At 45.5% G+C, this 20570-nt stretch overlaps 1 protein-coding gene across 3 annotated transcripts; it reads left to right on the top strand.

Annotated features, from left to right (window-relative positions):
• Positions 1-763: 763 nt before the first annotated feature.
• Positions 764-19737, top strand: LOC309540088 (uncharacterized protein). 3 transcript variants are annotated; one of them, XM_082236758.1, is made up of 7 exons: positions 764-894; positions 3480-3617; positions 6957-7064; positions 9799-9885; positions 15082-15245; positions 18586-18689; positions 19398-19737. In XM_082236758.1, exons 2-7 carry the CDS (start codon positions 3482-3484, stop codon positions 19561-19563), a joined length of 765 nt encoding a protein of 254 aa, XP_082092884.1. In that variant the 5' UTR covers positions 764-894; positions 3480-3481; the 3' UTR covers positions 19564-19737. The 3 variants fall into 3 exon arrangements, with proteins under 3 accessions (XP_082092884.1, XP_082092886.1, XP_082092885.1); XM_082236760.1 differs by having other exon boundaries at positions 15085-15245; XM_082236759.1 differs by lacking the exon at positions 764-894 and adding an exon at positions 901-1109.
• Positions 19738-20570: the final 833 nt, after the last annotated feature.

The following is a 20570-nucleotide window of genomic DNA, read 5'->3' on the forward strand; positions in this document are numbered from 1 at the left end:
CAGGGAAAAAGCAGGGTTGTAAAGTGGGGTGTAAAGACTGCAGAGAGAATAATTGGGTGCACTCTTCCCACCTTGGATCAAATCTATGCTTCCAGGTGCCATAAGAAAGCTGCAGAGATAGCGCAGGATAGTGCACACCCCGGAAATGATCTCTTTCAGCTTCTGCCTTCTGGAAGAAGGTACAGGGTTATAAAGACTAGGACTAGCTGCCTGAGAAACAGTTTCTATTCAAATGCGATTTTGGTTTTAAATGCAGTGTAAGGCGTCTCTATGGGAGTATATTGTATTTTAAAATGGGGCATCAGAGTATTTTTTTAGGGGGCTAAGCAGGTTGGGATAGCTGGGATAGCAGGCTTGTTGGTTTTGAATGTCTTATTTGGATATTTTTGATTTCATTATTTTGTATGGGACAATGACAATAAAGATTATCATATCGTATCGTATCATATTGTATCGTAATAGTCCCACTCTATTTTGCCTTGGTCAGAGCACACTTGGAATACTGTGTCCAGTTCTGGGTGCCACAATTTTCGAAGGACGTTGGCAAGCTGGAACATGTGCAGAGGAGGGCAACCAAAATGACAAAGGGTCTGGAAACCAAGCCTGGTGAGGAACAGTTGAAGGAGCTGGGTATGTTTAGGCTGGAAGAGACTGAGAAGAGAAACTTGCTGGTATCTACACCCACAATGGGTGAGGATCCTCTTGCCCTGCTTTGTTTGACAAGGTCTGCAGCCTCACCCCCCTCAGTGACATCACAATGCATTTTACCTTTCAACTACAGGTGTGCTTGTGATTGTGTATGGTGGAAGAGGAGAGCAGGCAGCCAATCAGCAAGCAGCTGGACTCACACAGCTGCTGCTTGCACTATGTTGGGAAGATAGGAAAGTGAGAAAGGTAGGTTGAGAAAGGAGAAATAGGCCTCGCCAAAGACTCCTGAGTAAGCTTAGAAGTCAAGGAATGAGAGGAGAGGTCCTCTTGTGGACCAGGAATTGGTTAAGTAGCATAAAGTAGAGAGGAGGAAGAAATGGCCAGCTCCCCAAAGGGAGAAATGGAGAAGGTAAAGGCCCCAAAGGATCAGTGTTGAGATCTATGCTTTCAAACGATCTAGAGTAAGCAGTGAGGTGTATGAAGTATGTTGATGTCAACCAATTGTTCAGGGCCAGTAAAACAAAGAGAAATTGTGACGTGCTCCAAAAGGACCTCTCCAAATCGAGTGAATGGGTGGTAAAATTGCAAATGTAATTCAGTGAAAACAAGTTGATAGACACTGGGGTCAAAACCCCTTAGTTTCACAAACAGTGGTACCTCGGGTTACATACGCTTCAGGTTACATACGCTTCAGGTTACAGACTCCACTAACCCAGAAATAGTACCTCGGGTTAAGAACTTTGCTTCAGGATGAGAACAGAAATTGTGCTCCGGTGGTGCAGCAGAAGCAGGAGGCCCCATTAGCTAAAGTGGTGCTTCAGGTTAAGAACGGACCTCCGGAACGAATTAAGTACTTAACCTGTGGTACCACTGTATGTGCTCATGGGATCTGAACGGGCAGTGGCTGACCGAGAATGAAACCTTGGGGTTGTAGTAGATAGATGGATAAAGATGTCAACTCAGTGTGCGGTAGCTGTGTAAAAGACAAATTCCATGCTAGGGATCGTTAGGAAAGGAACTGAAAACAAAACTGCCAGGACTCAGGGGGATCATAATGTCATTATACAAATCTATGGTGTGAAAGGACTTAGAGTACTGGGCACAATTCTGGCCACCACACCTCAAAAAAGGTGTTGTGGGGTTGGAAAAGGCTCAGAAAAGGGCAACCCAAAATGATCAATGAGTGAAGGTTGCAGCATTTGGGACTTTCTAATTTAGAGAAAATGTGATTGAGTTGTGACATGATAGAAGTTCATAAAATTTTGCACGGCATGGAGAAAGTGGATAGAAAAAAGTTTTTCCCCTTCCTCTCTCATAATGCTGAAAGTCGTGGGCATTTTATTTTTTTAAAATTTTGTACTGCCCTTCATTGAAATATCTCAGAGTGGTTCATGGAATAAAATACAAGATAAAACACAATGAAGAATTAAAGCAAAACAACAACACAACAATCGCCCCTTCTCACAGATACATTTAAAAGGCTGCAGGATATTATTATTATTTTATTTGCATTTCTGATACATTATGCTGCAAAAACAAAACAAAACCTGAAAATAATTACATATTACATATTCTATTACATTAAAAAAAAAATACAGTCATTGTCAGACTTCCCTTCCTCTCAATACATGGTTCCTTTTAACTTCCACTTCCTCTCACGTCTTCTTAGTTTCCCCAGTCTTTCTCTGCTCTTCCCATTATTTCTAGTTCTAACTTACATTGCTGAAAATATTACCATCCTGCTAGGCTAATTGTCTGCTTATAATATTTCTTCATATAATCAGTAGATAGTGTCCAGAACTTGTGGGCATTCAATGAAGCTAAATGTTTAAAGATTAAAAGGAAGTTCTTCTTCACATAGTGCATGGTTAAACTATGGAACTCCCTGCCACAGCAGGCAGTGATGGCCACCAATTTGGATGGCTTTAAAAGAGGATCAGAGAAATTCATGGAAGAGAGGGCTATTGATGGTCAGGGGCGTCACAAGGGAGGTGCAGGGCATGCGACCAGCCCCGGGTGTCATGCTGGGATGTGTGTGTTAGTTTCTGTTTCTCACTGTGCAGCTGCTTGCAGTCACAGGACTGTGTTTACATTCCAGGGATTCCAGACTGTTGGAGTCTCACAGGAAAGGGAGACGGGATGTGATGTTACTGGTTTCCTGTTTCCTTTGTTATTTTGTTTCCTTTGTACAGTTGCTCTCTGCTCTCATAGCAGTGGCGTAGCGTGGGTTGTCAGCACCCGGGGCAAGGCAAGTAATTTGCGCCCCCTAACCCGTGGATTTGCGCCCCCTAACCCTAACCCCCAGATGTTGCGCCCGGTGTGGCCGGCCCCCCCTGCACCCCCCACGCTACACCACTGTCTCATAGAGAGAAGATGTATATTCCTTTGCTCCCTGCATAGCGTAGTAATAAAGCATAGCATGTAGCCCATATCTATCTCACCCTTCCGTTGTGTGGTTTTAATGCTCTGCTGGGAGGGCTTGGAGGAAAATGAGCCTTATCAGTTCGGAAGAACGGAGCTGAAATCCCAATAGTGTGTGTGACAAAATCCCCTGGGCGGATTGGCGTGGTGGTGCTCACACCCCCAGCGGGTGGATTTTTGTGATTGTCATGAAAATCTGCCCACTGATTGCGCAAATACGCCTGGCGTGCGGTGCTGGCTGCCAGAGATGCCCCTCCCGGAGGCCGCGTGCATGCCCTGGGATGTAGAACTTTGCGGGTGCCTGGGCGCCCATGGCCCTGCATAGACAGTGCCTATGTGTTTGAGGCTTGATGGTGAGCTTGTCTCTTGAGCTAGTCTCTTCGTGGGTTTCCTTCTGCTTGTCTCTCTAGCCATGGCCCCAAAGAAACCTGCAGCGGCGGAAAAGCCAGAGGAGCCACCAAAACCACCTCCTGGGAAGCTCAAATGGACATTCTATTCCACCTTTGGAACCATCTGCATTATCAGCTTCTTCACTATGCTTGTTCTCTGTAAGTCCAGCTCGAGCTGCTGTCGTGCAACCTCTGTTGAATAAGCTACGCTGCCTGCTTTCTCTTGCCACGTACTAGAATCGCCGCAGGAGGATTAAACAAACCAACCTGCGTTTGGCACGCACAAAAACCGTGGACCAGTTTGCCTGAGGCATTGTTTCACTCTGTACGTGCCAACAACAGTTTACTTCCATCTTCGGAACTTGCACGTTTCCAAATGCCACACGGTGCCCCTTGTGAACTTGTAAGAAGCCACTCGTTTAGCGTGGTGGCACCTGAACTTTGGAACTCCTCGCCTATTAATATTAGGCAGGTACCATCTTCTTTGAGTGTTGCGGGTGGCGCTGTGGGTTAAACCACAGAGCCTAGGGCTTGCCAATCAGAAGGTCGGCGGTTCGAATCCCCGTGACGGGGTGCGCTCCCGTTGCTCGGTCCCAGCTCCTGCCAACCTAGCAGTTTGAAAGCATGTCAAAGTGCAAGTAGATAAATAGGCACCACTCCGGCGAGAAGGTAAATGGCGTTTCCATGTGCTGCTCTGGTTCACCAGAAGCGGCTTAGTCATGCTGGCCATGACCCGGAAGCTGTACGCCGGCTCCCTCGGCCAATAAAGCGAGATGAGCGCCACAACCCCAGTCGGCCACGACTGGACCTAATGGTCAGGGGTCCCTTTACCTTTACCATCTTCTTTGAGACACCTGGCAAAAACACAGTGGCGTAGTGTGGGGTGGAGAGAGGTGACATGGCCCCGGGCGCAGAATTCTGACGGGGCGCAACCTGGCTCCCTCACCAAGGCTGTGTGACTGTTGTGTTCTGGAGCCATGAGGAGGTGAGCTGCACCTAGGCCAGGTCTTTGGGGCTGTGAAGGTGCCTCCTTCTCCTCATGGCTGGTGAATGAACACCTGTCCCTGGGTGGAACTTCCACTGGCCGGAGCCCAGACTTTTCCCAGCTTGTGCCAGTCTTTCCGTAGGGAGTCCATCTCAGCATGTGTCCTTGGGGAGGCAAGTACCTTGCCTTGCAGTGGGAGCATAGTGGTGAGGGAACTGTGTGTATATTGCTTTTGATTGTTGCTTTATTCATCAAACCTTTTATTGGCATCACATACAACATCCAAAACAAATCAGTACAGAATTACCACTTCCCCAGTGGCACAAAACATTTGCTAAAACAAAGGAGGCAGAGCAGTCTATTGTCACATCTCTTGGTCTCCAGGGAGATCAGACGTCTGCAGTGTATCTCGACGACAAAAAACCAAATAGAGATACAGTGGTGCCTCGCAAGACAAAATTAATTCGTTCCGCAAGTTTTTTCTTCTTGCGAGTTTTTCGTCTTGCGAAGCACGGTTTCCCATAGGAATGCATTGAAAATCAATTAATGCGTTCCTAGGGAAACCGCTTGCCAGGCTAGCGGTGCGGAGAAGGGCTTTTCTCCGCACCGCAAGCCTTCAGGACAGGTACGGGAACAGAGGGGAAGGCGCGCAGCGCTTTCCCTCTGTTCCCGGGGCTTGCATGGGAGGAGGGTTTTTCCTCCCCACCGCCAACATTCAGAACAGCATTCTGAATGTTGGCGGTGGGAAGGAAAACCCTCCTCCCACCCCAAGTCTTCAGGAAAGCCATCCCATGCCGCGCGACGGGGGGAGGCATCCCCCCCGCCCGGCATCGGAGCTTTGTTCCGAAGCCGGCGGCGGGAGGAGGTCCGAGGACAGTGGGGAAGACGCGCTGCGCTTCCCCGTTGTCCCGGAGATTTCCCTATGGGCTTTCGTCTTGCGAAGCAAGCCCATAGGGAAATTCGTTTTGCGAAGCGCCTCCAAAACGGAAAACCCTTTCGTCTAGCGGGTTTTCTGTCTTGCGAGGCGTTCGTCTTGCGGGGTACCACTGTATTTAGCCACTAACTTGGTGAGCTCCTGATCATTCCTCAGTAATAGAAAATGTATGACCTCCGATTCTGGTTTCCATTTGGGGATGCAGAGTTGATCTAGAAATTGCTGACGGAGATCAGCATATAGGCCCTATACGGCCTAGGACCCTCGTACCTACGGGACCGCCTCTCCTGGTATGTCCCACAGAGAAATTTACGGTCTGCAAATAAAAACATCCTGAAGATCCCAGGCCACAGAGAGGTTAGGTTGGCCTCAACTAGAGCCAGGGCTTTCTCAGCTGCGGCTCCAATCTGGTGGAACGCTCTGTCACAAGAGACTAGGGCCCTGCGGGACTTGACATCTTTCTGCAGGGCCTGCGAGACAGAGCTGTTCCACCAGGCCTTTGGTCAGGGCACAGCCTGACCCCCTCCTCTGGCAATCTGCACAGAATTTTGCTTAATGGTTGCCATCAATTTGATTTTAATTAATTTTATAATGAATGTTTTTAGAATGCTGGATTATTTTGATTGTTGTTTGCCGCCCTGAGCCCAGCTTCGGCTGGGGAGGGCGGGATATAAATACAATTTATTATTATTATTATTATTATTATTATTATTATTATTATTATTATTAGTTTACAACTGAGAACCATATTTGTAAGGGTTTCCACTAGGTGGTCTTCACCTGGGCAAGTTCTTTCTCCTTCCACCCTGCCTGAGAACCTTTCCCAAAGGAGGTTTGATGGATTTGAATTAAACCTGGCCAGCAAAAATGCCCTTCTTTCTTGAGAGTTAAGCAGAGGTTCAAGGTAATTGTGGTTAGTTTCATGTGCCCAAGAAAGTTGGAAATAAAGAGGGGAACATGTTTTCTCTGCTGCTACTGTTAGTTCTTGGCGTTCAATGTCCCACAACCTAGTTTTTATCATAGCCTTGGCAGATGGTAGGGACATCGATCGCAAAAGTTCCACTGACAACCCAAGTTGTTGTACCTCCTTGTTAAACTGTTGTAGCCCTGGGGAAAGAAAGGGGTCTGTCAAGACTTTGCTGAGGAGAGGATCTTTATCTGATGTAAGGCAGATGTTTAACCAGCATAGAAGAAATCTCAACCACACGACAGTCTCTACCTTGTGTGAGACAGTAAAAATCTGTGTGTATCTGAAGAAGTGTGCATGCACACGAAAGCTCATACCAAGAACTAACTTAGTTGGTCTTTAAGGTGCTACTGGAAGGAATTTTTTTATTTTGAGTAAAAATCTTGAAGAGGAAAGCTGCCTGCACTTGTTCTACCAACTGGGTAAACCTTGGCAGCCAGGCGGGAATACCATAGAGCTTTATTGAGATTGCTTCATTCTTATTTTTTATAAGCCAGCCTGAACATTTTGTCATGGGAATTTTGTCATAATAATGTACAGACATTATTAATAAGTAAGCAGATATTAGGCAGTTGGAAATCTAAGCACCCTCCCTTGTTTCAACAACTTTAGATATCAGGTTGATCACAGATTCCGAAAACCCGCTTCTAATACCAATGAAAAAACTGAGGGTCAATATGGCAGATGGGCTCAGGAATCCGAAGATCGCTCACACGTCTCGTAAGTGGAACAGAAAGACTGGTTCGTTTCTCATTGGTTTAAAAATAGCTGCCCACTTTTAAAATCTCAGAAGAAAGAAAGTAAAATGGAAGAATCTTCTGAAGGTGGAGAGGATGTAATCTTAAAGGCACAATCCTTCACATGTGCTGAGACTGTCTGCTGCTTAAAGGTTTCAGGATCCAATTTTTTTCATTGTCATCCTTAAGGGGCAACATCTTGTACCCGATCCCATGTTAGCCCTGCTTTCAAAAGAAAACAATATCAATGCAAGTGTCAAACATAAAGAGTTAGTCTTCTTTCTTATGACAGCAGTGAGACAAGTAGTTGCTTCCAGCTGAGGGGAAAAGCACCCTCTCCCACCACAGAAACGTGCAACCAGTATGTGTGAAATAGAACAGTTATGGAATGCCAAACTCACCATCAGAGGGCGATAAAAGGAATAACATAGAAGGATAGGTTTGGCTCCCTATGGTCTCAGTTTATATCGTTTAGTAACAATAATACAGTACTTTCCCATCTCAGTCACAGAAGCCACTAGGGAGAAATTATCCTAGCGCTTAAATTGAAGTGCACGATGTGGATTTAATAGAATAGAATAGGATAGAATAGAATTTATTATTTATACCCCTGTCCATCTGGCTGGGTTTCCCCAGCCACTCTGGGCGGCTTCCAACAAAGTATTAAAATACAGTGGTCTAAAAAATGTATATATATATCTACGAAAATCTACGAAAGCAAATATATATATATATATATATATATATATATATATATATATGCTTTCGTAGATTTTCACGGGTACAGGAATGCAGGTTTTGGTGTCTTCGGGTGTCACCCCGACTCTTACACGGGAAGACACCCGAAGACACCAAAACCTGCATATATATATATATATATATATATATATATATATATATATATATATATAATACAGTGGCCTGTTACACATTAAAAGCTTCCCTAAACAGCATTCCTTCTAACATTCATTAATTTTACAATATTTCTGTAAATAATATATTATTTGTACCTCGCCCATCTGCTGGGTTTCCCCAGCCACTCTGGGCGGCTTCCAACAAAGATTAAAAATACATTAAAATGTCACACATTAAAAGCTTCCCTGAACAGGGCTGCCTTCAGATGTCTTCTAAAAGTCTGGTAGTTGTTTATCTCCTTGACATCTGATGGGAGGGTGTTCCACAGGGCGGGTGCCACCACCGAGAAGGCCCTCTGCTTGGTTCCCTGTAACTTGGCTTCTCGCAGTGAGGGAGCCGCCAGAAGGCCCTTGGTGCTTGACCTCAGTGTCTGGGCAGAACAATGGGGGTGGAGACGCTCCTTCAGGTATACCGTATTTTTCGCCCTATAGGATGCACCAGCCCATAGGACGCACCTAGTTTTGTGTTTTTTGGGGGGGGGGGAAATAAAGAAAACAAAATTATTCCCCCCCCGCGCTCTGGCCAGCAGGCTGCTATCCGCAGCCTAGGGAGCCCTGCGGGAACTCCTGTGGGCTCCCCAGGCTTGCTGATAGCTTCCTGAAGCCTGGAGAGCGAGAGGGGTCGGTGCGCACCAACCCCTCTCGCTCTCCAAGCTTCAGCGAAAGTCTGCATTCACCCCATAGGACGCACACAGATTTCCCCTTCATTTTTGGAGGGGGAAAAGTGCGTCCTATAGGGCGAAAAATACGGTAATCAGTAATATAAAACAGTGTTTTTCAACCACTGTTCCGCGGCACACTAGTGTGCCGCGAGATGTTGCCTGGTGTGCCATGGGAAAAATTGAAAAATTCGAAAGATTTTTTAAAAAGTCAAATTTTCGCCCACTAAGCGGGCGCCGGACTGTGTCCACCCTATTTTCCATCCGTCCTGGGTGGGGATCAGATCGGATGGGATCGGATGAGAGCGGACAGACGGTCCGCTCTCATTCGATTCCCCATAGAGAGCAGTGGGGCTCTGACATCTCCCTCTCCGTACACAGTGGTGGTGTGCCTCGTGATTTTTTTCATGAAACAAGTGTGCCTTTGCCCAAAAAAGGTTGAAAAACACTGATATAAAAGATTTCCCATGGTGACATGTGGGTCAAGGCTTAACACCTGCGTTCATCCTGGAAGGCAGCACTTTATGCTTGGTAATTGTTTAAATATTGTTTATAAAACATTCTATAAAGTTAGTAATTTAAAGAAGAAAAGAACAACTTGCTTGCTCCCCTTGTCTAATATTCGTTCTGGCTTCTTTGATAATTTTCTTGCTGTTTTCTTGCTGTTGCAGACATTGCTTTCAGCACTTAATAGTTCAGGTAGGTAGCCGTGTTGGTCTGATGCAGTCGAAATAAATATTTTTATTAAAAAAATTGTGCAGTAGCACCTTAGAGACCAACTAAGTTTGTTCTGGATATAAGCTTTCATGTGCATGCACTGAAGTGTATCTGAAGAAGTGTGCATGCACACGAAAGCTTATACCCAGAACAAACTTAGTTGGTCTCTAAGGTGCTACTGGAGAATTTTTTAATTTTAGCACTTAATGGTTTTAGTTTTATGGGGGGGGGGAAAGGTTGTGCATTGCTGTTGTTTTTCCGGGGGGGTGGGGTGGGGTATGGTGTTTATACCTGACTTGTTGACTCCCTTGGGCACCCTACATTGTGAGATAGGAAGACAGGTTATTTAAATAAACTAGCAAAGGCATCTGTGTATATAGGTTGGTGATAGCAAAAAATAAACTCCTAACTCTAAGAATGTTTTTAGCCATAGCTTTAGCAGAAGAAGTGGCAAAGTTGCCAGCAAAAATAGAACAATCGGAAAAGACCTTCCAAGCACGGAAAGGAAAGTACAGTAAGTATCTAAATGTCTAAATACGAATGAATTGAAAAAGATGTTTAAGATAACTTTTATTAAGAACCCAGAGGTCTTGCTTTTGGGAATAATGGGACTAGTGTTACCTAAATAATATAAAAATGTATTTATGTATGCAACCACGGCCGCTTGAATGATATTTGCCCAAAGATAGAAAGAAGAAAATGTTCTGACTAAAGAGGAATGGAAACAAACTACTGGACTATGCAGAAATGGAAAAACTTACTGGAAGAATAAGAAACCAAGATGACAAAGTTTTTTAAAATAAAAAATGGAAATAGTTTATTGAATATATTATAAGATTATTGTAAACAGATCAAGACATTAAAGGGTTAATGTAAAAATGTGCAGTGATATAAATAATAAATAGGTTTAATTTGGAAATGCAGTAAAAATATCATAAACATAACGAACCACAGAAAGAGGGGGAGGGGTGTCGAAATAGGACACATGTAATAAGTTGCTTTTTAAGGGATTTCGCTTTTGTTTGTTGTAAATAAATGTCTAAATCTGACCCATCTTGAAAATACAAGGGCGAGCAAATATATGTAAGTTGCAGTTTGTCTGTCACATGCTCTGATTACAGCATGGGAAATTGGCAGCCCATTAACTGTCACCAAAATCAAAGAATACCTTAAATGAAAGTTAAATGCTGATAATCAGAGTTTACGGTGGGCTCGGGAACCAAACTCTATTGGGGATTAATAACTAGAAGATTTGAAACAGCCCTGTATAGTCTCCAGTCCAGTTCACAGTGATATTTTCTCCCCCATGGGCCTTCTAAGATGCTCAGGAAAGGAACTGTTCCAAGGTCTCATCTGTTTATTTTTTGCTGCAGGGGTTTGTTTGTTTGCTTTGTGTGTGTGTCAGTCTGAATTATGCCAAGTCTCTTCTGATACTTGGGGTGTTGCAGCCAGTGAGGTTAGAATATGACAAGAGGAGTTTGTTGAACGGGTCAGACATTGGCCTTACCTGGCCACATAAGGGTCCTTATCAGCATCCCAAAGAATGGGCTATGCTGCCAGAGCTACAACTAAGTGATAGTGCCCCCCATTAATGGGTGGGTTTCCCCCTCCCCAATTGTCAGGTGGAGAGAACAACAGGAGCGTAGTGTGTGTGGCTGAGGAGAAAGCAGGCTAGAAGCTAGAGATGCAGAAGAGGCAAGAGATTTTGCACTAGAAGAATAGAGCTGGAAGGGACCATCAGGGTCGTCTAGTCAATGTAGGAATCTTTTGCCCAAGATGGGGCTCGAATCCACAACCCTGAGAGTAAGAGGCTCATGCTCTACAGGCTGAGCCGTGTTAGTACTAATTCTGCGAGCCCCTCAGCTTTGTGCTCAGGTTGTTGCTGTTGTTTAGTCATTTAGCCATGTCCGCCTCTTCGTGACCCCCTGGACCAGAGCACGCCAGGCACTCCTGTCTTCCACTGCCTCCCACAGTTTGGTCAAACTCATGCTGGTAGCTTCGAGAACACTGTCCAACCATCTCGTCCTCTGTCGTCCCCTTCTCCTTGTGCCCTCCATCGTTCCCAACATCAGGGTCTTTTCCAGGGAGTCTTCTCTTCTCATGAGGTGGCCAAAGTCTTGGAGCCTCAGCTTCAGGATCTGTCCTTCCAGTGAGCACTCAGGGCTGATTTCCTTCAGAGTGGAGAGGTTTGATCTTCTTGCAGTCCATGGGACTCTCAAGAGTCTCCTCCAGCACCAGAATTCAAAAGCATCAATTCTTCGGCGATCAGCCTTCTTTATGGTCCAGCTTTCACTTCCATACATTAGTACAGCGGTACCTCGCAAGACGAATTCCTCGCAAGACAAAAAACTCGCTAGACGAAAGGTTTTTCCGTTTTCGATTTGCCTCGCAAGACGAATTTCACCTATGGGCTTGCTTCGCAAGACGAAAACGTCTCGCGACTTTGTTTCCTTTGTCTAAAAACAAAGACATGTTTTGTTTATAAAGTTAATTTATTTTCCCTTCAATTTTTGAACTGCTCTTTACAGTATTTGTGACTTTAAAGAGCAGTTAATAAACTGTTGTTGTACCAAATTTGGCTTTGTTTGGACTTTTTTTGACCATAGGAACGCATTAATTGATTTTCAATGCATTCCTATGGGATTTCGTGATTCGCAAGACGAAAAATTCGCTAGACGACAAAACTTGCGGAACGAATTAATTTCGTCTTGTGAGGCACCACTGTACTGGGAAAACCATAGCTTTAACTATGGTACATGGACCTTTGTTGTATATATGTGTAAATAAAACTATATGCCATAAAGATAGAGCAGTCTCCCCTAACCTTGGTTCCAGGAGATCCAAACCCTGGGTAACCTCTCCTACTCTTTCACCCTTAAATGGCACCTTACTCCCATCCACCCCATACTGCCCCGTTTGTTTCATTCTTCCTTCCTGGTCCTTTCACTTTCACTTTGTCCTGTAGCAACTTCCCTCTCTTAGCTCATTTCTCTCTATCTCCCGTGGTACCTTGGTTTACAAACAGTCTGGTTTGCATACGTTTTGGATTACAAACATGTCAAACCCAGAAGTGTGTGTTAGTTTCTGTGTGTGGCCACTGTGCAGGGCTCTTGGAGTCACAAGACTCTGTTTTGCATTCCAAAGATTCCAGGCTGTTGGAATTCTCACGGAAGGCAGGAGACGGATGTGATGTTGCTGGTTTCCTGTTCCTTTGTTGTTCGGTTGCTCTCTGCTCTCACAGAGAGAGGATGTATTTTATTTTCTGTCTGCGTAGTTAGGAATAAAACGCTCTTTAGCTATGTAGTTTATGCTATCTTGGCTCCTTCCCTGTGCTGGATACTCTGCATAAAGGGGAAACATGCTTGAAGCCTCATCAAAGGCTCAAGTCGTTAATCACGTCGGAGGAGCTCGGGTGAATGCAAGTCCGACAGTGCGTGTCCCAGTTTGCAAACTTTTTTTTTTTATTACAACCCATTTTTTGGGGGGATTATGAACAATTTTTTTTGGGAGGCCCCATTAGCGAAAGCGCGCCTTGGGTTACAACCTGTTTTGGTTTACAAAAGGACCTCCGGAAAGGATTATGGTTGTAAACCAAGGTACCACTGTATTAATACCACCAGCACCTACTTTCAGCTCACTTTCTAATTTCCTTCAACACTTCCTCTGGCCTTTTCCCCTCCAATGAGGTAGACCTTCTTTCCATCCTTGAACGTCTCTGTCTCCCAGCCACCTTCACAGTGAGATAGGGAGCTGTTGGTGCTGGCTTGGTCCAAACAATGAGTGGAGCAGGTGACTGAGGAGGCACTGGGCAGACTTTGACAGAGAGGTCCACCTAAGAGTGGTCCAAGTTCTACTGGTGGGCCCCAGCCCACAGTTTGAGAAGCCTTGTCCTAAGAGCACCAGGGAGACATTCTTCACCAAACTCAGAATAGAATGGAAGAATAGAATTTATTATTTATACCCTGCCCATCTGGCTGGGTTTCCCCAGCCACTCTGGGCGGCTTCCAACAAAGTATTAAAATACAGTGGTCTGTTAAACATTAAAAGCTTCCCTAAAGAGGGCTGCCTTCAGATGTCTTCTAAAAGTCTGGTAGTTGTTCTTCTCTTTGACATCTGGTGGGAGGGTGTTCCACAGGGTGGGTGCCACCACCGAGAAGGCCCTCTGCCTGGTTCCCTGTAATTTGGCTTCTCGCAGTGAGGGAACTGCCAGAAGGCCCTCGGCACTGGACCTCCGTGTCCAGGCAGAACGATGGGGGTGGAGACGCTCCTTCAGGTATACTGGGCCTTTGAGGCCATTTAGGGCTTTCAAGGTCAGCACCAACACTTTGAATTGTACTCGGAAACGTACTGGGAGCCAGTGTAACAACAACAACAACAACAACAACAATAATAATTTTTTATTTATACCCCGCCCTCCCCAGCCAAGGCCGGGCTCAGAGCGGCTCAGAGTGTAGGTCTTTCAAGACCGGTGTTATGTGGTCTCGGCAGCCGCTCCCAGTCACCAGTCTAACTGCCACATTCTGGATTAGTTGTAGTTTCTGGGTCACTTTCAAAGGTAGCCCCACATAGAGCGCATTGCAGTAGTCCAAGCAGGAGATAACTAGAGCATGCACCACTCTGGTGAGACAGTCTGCGGGCAGGTAGGGTCTCATCCTGCGTGCCAGGTGAAGCTGGGAGACAACTGCCCTGGACACAGAATTGACCTGTGCCTCCATGGAGAGCTGTGAGTACAGAATGACTCCCAGGCTGCACACCTGGTCCTTCAGGGGCACAGTTACCCCATTCAGGACCAGGAAATCCTCCACACCTGCCCGCCTCCTGTCCCCCCAAAACAGTACTTCTGTCTTGTCAGGATTCAACCTCAATCTCAGGATTCAACTTCAACCTCAGCACCCTTCCTGGCCTACAGAACCTCTTCCAATGCAGAGGGTTCCATTATCCACCCTAACCTCAAATATGGTGATGATAAACAGCCCTGAAATGCTTATCAAAAACTACTAACTTGATCCTTTGCAGTGGAAACACTATTGATATAACGCTTATTCTCAATGGGGTTCTTTCCTTCCTCCAAGAAGCTCAGAACAGCATGCATTAGATTCTCCATTTTATCCCTGCAACAATCCTATGAAGTACAGAAAGGAATATGAGAATAACTTCAGGTAACCCAGAATGCCTAAGGCCTGAGCAGGGATGTCAGCCGCTTGCTCAAATATTTTTTTTATTTGTTTTTAAAACCAAACAAAAATACAATAACCATGAAACACTTATCCAGTAGCATATCTCATTGTGTCTGTTTTATCCATGGACTGAGAGGAGATACGATGGCCACCTTCAAATATGTGGAAGAGGGAGCATGCTCTGGAGGGTAGGACTTGAACCCAGGGCTTCAAGTTACAAAAAAGGAGATCCTGGCTAAACATGAGGAAGAACTTTCTGATAGTAAGAGCTGTTTGACAGTGGAACGGTCTCCCTTGGGCGGTGGTGGACTCTCCTTCCTGAGGTTTTAAAGCAGAGGTTGACTGGCCATCGGTCATGGATTATTTAGCTGAGATTCCTGCATTTCAGGGGGTTGGACTAGATGACCCTTGGGGTCCCTTCCAGCTCTACAATTCCATGATTCTATGAATGAATAAACCAAGATTTCAAAAGCCCTTCCAGCATATACTCAGTTCAATGCCTGCTATTTCAAAAGCCTTTCTTTTCCTCCCAGAAGACCTCTTCAAGAAAGGTAAACCGAAGACTGCTGGTGGCTGGGATTTTTTTGGGAAGAGTTTCTACTACATTTCTAATGAGGAAAAGACCTGGCATGATGCCGAGAGCTTCTGCCTGACTAGAGACTCCCACTTGGCCTCCATCCTAAGTGACGAAGAGCAGGTCTTATATATTTCTTTCCCCCCTCCTCACCCCTTGATATTTGGGGTTCAAAGTGTATTGTTCTGTCCACCCCTGTTCTTACTTTCACATGCAAATATTTCATGACCCACAAAGTGCAACTCCTTGCATTATCTGTGCTTTATTTATGATGCTTGGATGCTAACGCATAACGTAAAGCTTGCTTTATATTCCAGTTATTTTTTGCTTGATGGAAGACATGGAACTAGTGCTTTTCCCCCCTTAAAAAATGTTTAGGGTTACTCTCATTTTCCTACTCGTATTGAAATACTGCTCCTCAATGAGGCCAAACTTTGATTCACAAAATGTTTAGGGGTATGCGTACCCCAACAGAAAAAAAGTACTGCACGAAACTATTAAAAAAAGAAATGTATCTACAGTGGTACCTTGGGTTAAGTACTTAATTCGTTCCGGAGGTCTGTTGTTAACCTGAAACTGTTCTTCACCTGAAGCACCACTGTAGCTAATGGGGCCTCCCGCTGTTGCCGCGCCGCTGGAGCACAATTTCTGTTCTCATCCTGAAGCAAAGTTCTTAACCTGAAGCACTATTTTGGGTTTAGCGGAGTCTGTAACCTGAAGCGTATGTAACCTGAAGCGTATGTAACCCGAGGTACCACTGTATATAAATACAATACACCACACACACTCCAGAAGTTCAGAAACAAAACAGAACACCCCCAGAGGTTAAAAAATAGAGGCCCCGACTCAGCAGTGTCATGTGCCTGGTTGGCAACTGGTTGGCACCTTGGGGGAGCGGGCACAGGGGCGTAGGAATTGGGGGCGGTTGGGGCAGGCCGCCCCAGGTGTCATCCCTGAGGGGAGGTTGACAAAATCCCCCTGGGCAGATCGCCACAGCACTGATCATACCCCCCAGCGGATCGCCCAGCTCCTGGGTGCATGGCATGTGTGCCACTCCGAGTGCCCGAGCGGCTAGCTCTGCCGCTGGGCAGGCAACCACCCCAGGACAATACCTTGACCTTCCTGTTCTGGGTGCATTTATGTTACATCCTCCTCACACAGCCCTAGAACATCGCAATGTGGCAACAAGCATGCTTCCCTTCCAGGACTGTGCAGCTGCGATGCTCCTAGGGCTGTGTGAGGATGTAACATACACGCACCCAGAACAGGAAGGTCAAGGTATTTCACATCTGGCAACAAAGGAGCCCCTTTGGTTACAGATAGTACAAGAGTAGAGGAGTCTTAAAAGGCTAAAATGTATACTAGAATTTTGACCAAACTCAGCCTCCCAGAGCAAAACATACGTCAGGAGGCTTACTTTGATCTGAATCGTTTTTACACTTCCAGAGTTGCCGATCAGAAGGTTGGCAGTTCGAATCCCCACGATGGGGTGAGCTCCCATTGCTTGGTCCCTGCTCCTGCCAACCTAGCAGTTCAAAAGCACATGAAAAGTACAAGTAGGTAAATAGGTACCACTCCGTTTCCGTGCGCTGCTCTGGTTCACCAGAAGCGGCTTAGTCATGCTGGCCACATGACCCGGAAGCTGTACGCCAGATCCCTCAGCCAATAAAGCGAGATGAGCGCCGCAACCCCAGAGTCATCCGCGATTGGACCTAATGGTCAGGGGTCCCTTTACCTTTACATTGCTTCTGGTAAATGAGTCCTGCAAGCCACTATTTCTCCAATGAAAATAGGGACATCCCCATCCATAAAGATAATTTTCCTATTCATACCCCTCCCATCTGACTGAGTTGCCCCAGCCACTCTGGGCAGCTTCCAACATATATAAGGTAAAGGTAAAGGGTTGCTGCATTCATCTCACTCTATAGGCCGAGGGAGCTGGCATTTGTCTGCAGACAGCTTCCGGGTCATGTGGCCAGCATGACTAAGCCGCTTCTGGTGAACCAGAGCAGTGCAAGGAAACACCGTTTACCTTCCCGCTGGAGTGGTACCTATTTATCTACTTGCACTTTGACGTGCTTTCACAATGGCATTTCCGTACGCTGCTCTGGTTCGCCAGAAGCGGCTTAGTCATGCTGGCCACATGACCCGGAAGCTGTACGCTGGCTCCCAATAAAGCGAGATGAGCTCTGCGACTTGACCTAATGGTCAGGGGTCCCTTTACCTTACCCATATACTATCTGAAACCAAAGGGATATATTGGTTGCCAGATATGATTATTTTTTCCCCCAGTTCTACCCCACTGCATAATTAAGACAGCAGTTACCCAAACGGCCCCCCTTACCTTCATGGTTCTCAAAGGGGCAATAGCACTCCTGAAGATTACAGATAGGTAGCCGTGTTGGTCTGCCATAGTCAAAATAAAAAAATTTCTTCCAGTAGCACCTTAAAGACCAACTAAGTTAGTTCTTGGTATGCGCTTTCGTGTGCATGCACACTTCTTGTGTATCTGAAGAAGTGTGCATGCACACGAAAGCTCATACCAAGAACTAACTTAGTTGGTCTTTAAGGTGCTACTGGAAGGAATTTTTTTATTTTGACTCCTGAAGATGTTACTTTTAAGGCTGTTCCAGGAAGCTGAAGCAAGTCCATGACCTGTTAGCTGAAAATTCCTGAGTGCAGCTTGCGGCTTGCCCCCTGTAGGAGGCTGAAATGTCTTGGAGAAGTACCACAAATGGAGGACAGGGAGGTAGCAGATGGTAAACTGCTCTCACGTCCTACCTGGGTAGATGATCTGTTCTTATTCTCTCCCCCCTATGAATGGTGGTGGTGACAGAATTAATGCAGTATCTGTGCAGTGGCTTTCAAATTGCGTCCTCGAAAACCTTGGAGTTCCACGGCAGCTTAAGATGGGAAGATGTTGGAAGACGAAAAATAGGTTTTTGTGAAATTCACTTGTCCACCGCTACTGAAATTTCTTGCAGTGAGTCACCACAAGGAAATGTCAGGCAAATTCTCCAGCATGTTCCCACTTAACGTTGTGTGAAACTAAACAGGTTCCTGGCAAGAGAGGTTGAGGTGATTCCCGAAGTGTGTTATTTATGCAATTCAGACCGCTTTGCCAATGTGCACAATACTGTATTGGCCCAAATATAAGCCTCACGCAAATATAACCCGCACCTTTAAAATTCATGGAGGAAAAAAGAGACAATACCCAAATATCAGCCGCTCCCTTAAAATTCACTCACACCCATTCCGTTTTACTGCACGTCTGTTTCAGCAGCAATATCGTAAAAGCCAATTTTGGTAAGGTCGCGAATTTAAGCCGGACTTTAACTTTTCACGGTCAGAATTTGGGGGGGGGGAAAGGAAGTGCAACTTATATTCGGACCAATAGGGTACTTATGCTTCAGTCGCTGAGTTTGGGCATTTTGTCATGTGAGGTTGTTTCTTCCTCCTGCAGAACTACCTCACCTCTCAGCTCAGTGATCCTACCTGGATTGGCCTTACAGATGAAAACGAGGAAGGCAACTGGAAATGGACAGATGGATCCAGAACTAAAGCACAGTGAGTCTTCAAAAGTTTGCTCAAGTTCAAAAGTGTTGCAGGACCCTCTTTCTTCTGCTTTGGTAGACCTAGCTTCTCTCTGTCTCTCCAGTTTAATGGCCTAGGACCCTCATACCTATGGGACCGCCTCTCCCGGTATGCCCCGCGGAGGACCTTAAGGTCCATAAATAGCAACTCCCTAGAGGTCCTGCGCCCTAAGGAAGTCAGATTAGCCTCAACCAGAGGCAGGGCCTTTTCAACACTGGCCCCGGCCTGGTGGAACACTCTGTCTCATGAGACCTGGGCCCTGCAGGATCTGATTTCTTTCCGCAGGGCCTGTAAGACAGAGTTGTTCCGCCTGGCCTTTGGCTTGGAATCAACTTGATCCCCTCCTCCTCCCCCTCTTTCCTTTTCCCTTTCTCCTCCAGTGATGGAACTCCTATTTGGGGACTTCCCTGGCTTTTTTCTGGCCCACGTAGGACCAGCCTTGGTGAAGACTTGACGTTTTCATCCCCCAAAAAGTTTTTGATTTGAGTTTCTATTGAAATGAGGCTGCATTTTACTGTTGTATTTTAATCTTGTTTTTAAGTCGTATCTTAATCAATTGTTTTATATCTGGTGTTAGCCGCCCTGAGCCTGGTCTTAGCTGGTGAAGCCGGGGTATAAATAAAATTTATTATTATTATTATTATTATTATTATTGGAAGTCTTTCCACCTTTTGCCCCCAGATATTGGTCTCTCGGCAACCCTAGCTACTCAGAGCATGATGGAGCGCTGGAGAAAGACTGCACATCCATCGTGCCGTCATCTGGCGGATATAACTGGAATGACGACTACTGCCACAAACTACATAAATGGGTGTGTAAGGAGAACATAGACATTGAAGAACCATAAAGTTGGGGAAAACTGGGCCAATACCTTACTGAAGGGAGAATGGTTTTCATTCCATTGTTCAACTCCAGGAGAAGTCTGCTTAGCCACAGAACGAACAGAAACATCCAGTTCCACCCAAGCCTTGTTCTTTGTGCTCCGTGAAACAAAGAGAGTTTGAGAGGTTGTTTGCTATTATCAATTGGTTAGAGAGATTTGTGTCCCAGGTGATGGGTGGCTAGGAAGAGTTGCCATTTTCCTTCAGGGCAGGGTTGCTGTCTTATCAGGCAGATCCTTGGGATGGGAATAGCTGCCCTTGGCAGAGCTCTTAAAGGAAGGAAACTCATGTCCTGAATTAAAGATGGCAGCTCTGTTGTGGTTAGCAAACAGGCCTTTTCATTTCTTTCATCGCGCCCGCCAGTTATCTCTTCCAAGAGAGGGGAGGACGTGAAATAGCCAAACTACAGCCTTCTGACAACTGCAGGATAGCCTGCGCCCACAACCCATTCACCGTACCTCCTGCCACTGGCATCAACGGGTTTAGAAAGGAAAGTACATGTGGGAGAGTCTGTTCTGATTGTGACTTCTCTAATGCATGCATTAAAAGGAAGAAAGAAAAAATATTTAAGACTCTCAAAAAATGCCCCAGTTAATAAAACAGCAGATAGCAGGCTTGTCTTAAGAATGGTGTTCCTTTTTTTTTAACCATTGCATACAGGTTGGCACGTCTATTTTAAGATAGGCTTGCTGTGACACACATGTGTAATAAATAGTGGAAATCAGACTTTTTTTCTGGGGGTACTTAAGGGTTCGCAGCACCAGCAAAACCCGCCCCCCCAGTTAAAAGTGTGGCCCTTACTTTAACAACTAAATGCTGAGTACAGGCAGCTTCCCCCTCTTTTTCTTTTTAAACTAAATGTTATTAGAGTTTATAAAGAGAAATACAAAATTTAATCTCAAATATCTTTTTTTTTATAATAATATTTATTAGTTTTCCAACAAATTGAACACAACACTACAAAAAAACCAAA

Source organism: Podarcis vaucheri, assembly GCF_965113315.1.
Source record: "Podarcis vaucheri genome assembly, chromosome: 9".
In the NCBI taxonomy this organism is placed as follows: Eukaryota; Metazoa; Chordata; class Lepidosauria; order Squamata; family Lacertidae; genus Podarcis; species Podarcis vaucheri.